The sequence below is a fragment of the Rutidosis leptorrhynchoides genome, chromosome 7, assembly GCF_046630445.1.
Source record: "Rutidosis leptorrhynchoides isolate AG116_Rl617_1_P2 chromosome 7, CSIRO_AGI_Rlap_v1, whole genome shotgun sequence".
Lineage (NCBI taxonomy): Eukaryota > Viridiplantae > Streptophyta > Magnoliopsida > Asterales > Asteraceae > Rutidosis > Rutidosis leptorrhynchoides.
The window spans coordinates 303876726-303881903 of record NC_092339.1 but is presented as its reverse complement, the minus strand read 5'-3'; the positions used below and the strand labels follow the sequence as shown (position 1 = coordinate 303881903).

The 5178-nt window shown below is 35.4% G+C and overlaps 1 protein-coding gene across 1 annotated transcript; it reads left to right on the top strand.

Annotated features, from left to right (window-relative positions):
- The first annotated feature begins 2994 nt into the window (after window positions 1-2994).
- LOC139860123 (uncharacterized) lies at window positions 2995-4677 on the top strand. The gene is made up of 3 exons (XM_071848899.1): window positions 2995-3915; window positions 4083-4147; window positions 4308-4677. Exons 1-3 carry the CDS (start codon window positions 2995-2997, stop codon window positions 4675-4677), a joined length of 1356 nt encoding a protein of 451 aa, XP_071705000.1.
- The last annotated feature ends 501 nt before the right edge of the window (window positions 4678-5178 follow it).

Below are 5178 nucleotides of genomic sequence, written 5' to 3'. Positions count from 1 at the left end.
TCATGCGATCGCATGAGTCCTCAGTTGCCCAGCCATGCGATCGCATGGGCTAGGGTTTCGGGCCACAGAGTGGGCTGCTACAGTACAGGCTGAAATTTTTTATTTTTTTTTGCTGTAAAATATAAAATATATTTATAAATTAAATAAAACTTAAATTTTTACAAACTAAAAAAAATAGAAATAAAGAAACTTTATAAAACTTAAATATTTACCAATCTCTTAAAAAAAATATTTATATTTTTGTTTTTCTTTTAATATTTTTGAATATTTAAAACGTATTTTTACAAAAGCGTACTAAAAATAAAAATCCTTTTTTTTATATTAGCGTTGCGCTTCCGGCTTTTAAACTAGAATGATGTCCCCGACAGCGGCGCCAAAAATACTTGATGTTTTAGCAGAGTAGTATATAAAATAGCTTATATTTTTATAGAAAATACTATTAAATACGATACAATTTTACACAAGATATTTATTTATTTATAGAATGGATATACTTAAACCTTGCTACAACACTTATAGGCAGTGTACCTAATCGTACAGTAGTATAGTTTTTAGTAAGTCCGGTTCGTTCCACGGGGAATCTTTTTAAACAAAGCTTAACGCTATATTAGTTTACTTTTATAAAAATACAAATATATATATATAAGTAATATTATTATTATAAAGGGGGGTTTTTACCGTTTAATGACCGGTTTGTCCATTTTAAAACTTTAGTCGCAGTTAAAACCAAATGTAAAATATTAAAAATAAATACAAGACTTAAATTAAAGCATAAAGTAAATAACGATAATGAAATTGCGAATAATAAAAGTGCGATAAAATAAACTTGCGATAATTAAAAAGTACGATAATTAAAAGTGCAATACAATAACAATAAAAATGCGATAATTAGAAGTGTAATTAAATATAAAATAAAGGAAGTTAAATATGAAATAAAAGAATTATGCTTATTTAAACTTCCGTAATCATGATGTTTGACGTGTTGATTTTAGTTTTATGGCCATGGGTTAATTGTCCTTTGTCCTGGATTATTTAATATGTCCGTCTGGATTTTGTCCATAACAGTCCATCAGTCATAAATATAAAGTGCGAGTGTCCTCGTCAAATTATCCTTATACCCGAAGTTAAATATTCCAACTAATTGGGGACTTAAACTGTAACAAGATTTTAATACTTTGTTTAATAATTACACCAGGATGTCGACTGAGTGTAACTCAAGGTTTTAATATTTTGTTATCAATTATACCAAGTGTCCTTGTACATAATTTCACCCCTGTTTTAATTATTCTAGTGGCTATTAATCCATTCCCGTGTCCGGTTAAATGAACGATTATTCGTACATATAAATACCCCTCCCATCGTGTCCGATTGAGTGTATATGGTAATTTATAGGGACGCCAAATTGTAAATATTTATATTAACATTAACAAACTATCATTTAGTTAAACAAATATAAAGCCCATTAATAGCTCATAGTCTAATTTCCACAAGTGTCGTTCTTTTGTCCAAACCCCAATTATGGTACAAAGCCCAATTACCCAATTTTAGTAATTAGCCCAACATCATGATTACTTCGGATTAAATAAGCATAATAATAACTTAGCTACGAGACATTAATGTAAAAAGGTTGAACATAACTTACAATGATTAAAAATAGCGTAGCGTTACACGGACAGAATTTCGACTTACACCCTTACAATATTCGCTAACATACCCTTATTATTAGAATTATAATTAAAATTAAAATTAAAATATAAATTATAAATATAAATATATCGTATGAATGGAGAAAAGTGAAAGATAGATGGATTTGTGGTGCACCAAAGCTCGATTTTTATAGGCATGTGGGCTGGAACTGGGGCTCATGCGATCGCATGGATTTATGCCTTCCAGGCCATGCGATCGCATGGCCAGCTGTGGAGGCTCATATTTGGTTGTTTTCTTCTGCCGACGGTTTTATAAATAATATAATATATTAAATAATTATAAGAATTATTTAAATATTATATTATATTTATGTGCATAGTTGACTTGTAATTTTTAGTCCGTTGCGTCGAGCGTTGAGAGTTGACTCATGTCCCGGTTCCGGATTTTCGAACGTCCTTGCGTATAATTTAATATCTTGTACTTTGCGTTTTGAATCTTGTACTCTTGTAATTTCGAGACGTTTCTTATCAATAATTGGAACCTCTTTGATTGTATTTTGTACTTTTGAGCTTTTTGGTCGTTTGCGTCTTCAATTCGTCGAATCTGTCTTTTGTCTTCACCTTTTATTATTTAAACGATAATTACTTGAAATTAGAACAATTGCAACTAAAAGCTTGTCTTTCTTGAAGAATAATGCTATGAAATATATGTTCGTTTTTAGCATTATCAATGACCGCGCCTATTCCAGGGGAAACACTAATACTCTACTTAGCTGCATCAAAAGAAGCAATAATTTCAGTATTAATCGCAAACAGGGGACAGGGACGTGCCTCAAATCAAAATCTAGTTGTTTCTTATTCAATAGTCATTATCATATATATATTATGCTATGCGAACATGTACAAATGCATGTATATTTTTTTAGCAAAGCCTTAACAGGAAGCGAATTAAATTACCTGCGATCTAAAAACTGGTTTATGCGCTCGTGCATACAGTTAGACGCTTAAGGAGATATTTCCAAGAGCATCCAATAATGGTCCTAACGGACCAACCAATACAGCAAGTATGACAAAAAATGAAATATTGTCAAAAGCACAAAAATTGCTTGAAAAATTCTTGAAAATTCATATTCGCTGGTAATTGTTGAGCAGGTGCTGTACAAACCAGAAAATTCTGGTCGCATGGCCAAATGGGCTATTGAATTAGGTGAGCATGAGATAAGTTTCTCACCAAGAAGTGTGGTAAAAGGGCAAGTCCTAGCAGATTATCTGGCTGAAACAGCCTGAGACATTGAAAATCTCGCATGAATAAAAAGAAATACCACCTCCGCCCGAACAGCCGTGGGAAATGCACACAGATGGAGCTTTTGGCCCAGAAGGCACAGGAGCAGGAATAGTCCTAAAAAGTCCAGAAGGAGAAGAATATACCTTCGCGCTGCACTTTAGCATCCCTGTAACAAATAATGAAGCTGAATATGAAGCGTTGTTATCCGGAATGCGAGTAGCAAAATATTTTGAGGTAAAAGAGTTGTCAGTATATGTTGATTCACATCTAGTTGCAAACCAATTCAGTGGGATATTCGAAGCACATGATGAATCGATGCAAAAGTATCTGAATCTTGTGCAAGAGCTCGCGGTGGATTTCGATTTATTCCAGATAACTCAGGTTTCAAGAACATTGAATAAAAAGGCGGATGTGCTTAGTAAGTTAGCGGCCTTAACATTCAGCCATTTTAAGAAAGAAATTTGGGTTGAGGAAGTGAAAGTAAAATCCATTGAGACCGATGGTGTATCCGCCGCAGTTGAAGAAGAGGAGCAGAGTTGGATGACACCGATAGTAGAATTTCTGAACAAAGGCACATTGCCGATAGGTTCAATAGAAGCAAGAAAGATTAAGATGAAAGCACCGATGTATTTGTTAGATAAAGGAATTCTATACAGAAAGTCTTTCCTGGGACCCCATTTGCGGTGTCTTAATCCAACTCAAGCGAAGTTGATAATACGGGAAGTGCACGAGGGAATGTGCGCTTTGCACTCAAGACACAAAACAGTTGCGTCCAAAATAATGCGGCTCGGATACTATTGGCCATCAATGTACAGAGATGCCGCGAAGGTGATACGCAAATGTCAGTCTTGTCAGCTGCACACACCGGTAAGCAAAGCTCTGCGACAGCCAATGATACCGGTCGCGTCTCCATGGCCATTCTGCAAATGGGCAATTGACATAGTGGGGCCATTCCCCGTAGGACCAGGAGGTGTAAAGTTTTTGGTAGTGGCCATTGATTATTTTACAAAGTGGGTAGAAGCCAAACCACTGGAAAAAAATTCGGGCAAAAAAATCCGAAATTTTGTATGGGAAAATATCGTCTGTCGGTTTGGAATACCAAATGAAATAGTAAGTGATAATGGTACACAGTTTGAAGGTAATCCATTCAGCTATTGGTGTCAAGAACTAAACATAAAGCAAACATTGACATCAGTCGCACACCCCCAGGCGAACGGTTAGTGTGAGGTCACAAATCGGGATATCGTGTTAGGAATCAAAGCAAGACTTAGATTATGCCGAAGGGGTTGGATAGATGAACTGCCAAATGTACTGTGGGCACACCGCACAACTCCAAAGGGCACGAACAATGAAACACCTTTCAGTTTGGTATACAGGTCCGAGGCTGTGATACCCGCAGAAATAAATGTGCCAACTATGCGCATAGCTTCCTTCGATGAAAGTAGCAATAGTGAAGAACTGCGTGAAAATCTGAACTTAGTTGAAGAACGCATGGAAATGGCGGCCATAAAAGAAGCAATCAACAAACAAAGAATCACAAGCTACTATAATAAGAGCGTACAACCATTATCTTTCCAATTGGATGACTTGATGTGGCAAAAAAATGACGCAAGCAGATCAGAGGACATGGGTAAACTCGGACCTAAATGGGAAGGACCATACAAGGTTATTGGCGTACACGATATAGGGGCTTATCGACTAGCAAGTTTAGATGGAAAAACAATAAAATGCACCTGGCATGCATAAACACTGAAACGGTGCTACATATGAAAAAACTGCAGAGGGATTGATCACCCCAAGTAACTGTTTAAAGTTTTTATTATGTAAATTTTTTATTTTCCATATTAAACATGACAACTAAGTGTTGGTCAAGTGATACGTTTGAAATAAATTGAATCATGCAATTTAAGCCAATAACTTACGAATTTTTATATTTGTTGATTGCATGCCCCTTAAGCTGCATAGGGACACACTCCGAGTCTCAAGTGGCATAGTTTAGTTTGGTTACTAATACTATTTTTTAATGGTGATAGTAGTAAAACATTTATTTGTTTCAAATGCTCGTACACCGCGTAAGACGGAGACTTGCACAGTCTAGACTATAAAACATAAGTTTGGTTTACTTGTTTAAATAACCCGGACATTGGCGTGGCCAGAAGACTCTTGAGTATAGACATTGGTTTGTCTATAGTACGTGTAAATTACATTGGATTGTATATGCGTACACACTTATAAAACTTTTTATAA

What these genes read in the sequence shown, in the direction of transcription:
- LOC139860123 (XM_071848899.1), top strand. Translation starts at nt 2,995, where the DNA reads ATGCACACAGATGGAGCTTTTGGCCCAGAAGGCACAGGAGCAGGAATA. An exon ending in CAGGAGGTGTAAAGTTTTTG is followed by an intron (nt 3,916 to 4,082) that starts GTAGTGGCCATT and finishes TAATCCATTCAG; the next exon opens with CTATTGGTGTCAAGAACTAA. An exon ending in CGCACACCCCCAGGCGAACG is followed by an intron (nt 4,148 to 4,307) that starts GTTAGTGTGAGG and finishes TTTGGTATACAG; the next exon opens with GTCCGAGGCTGTGATACCCG.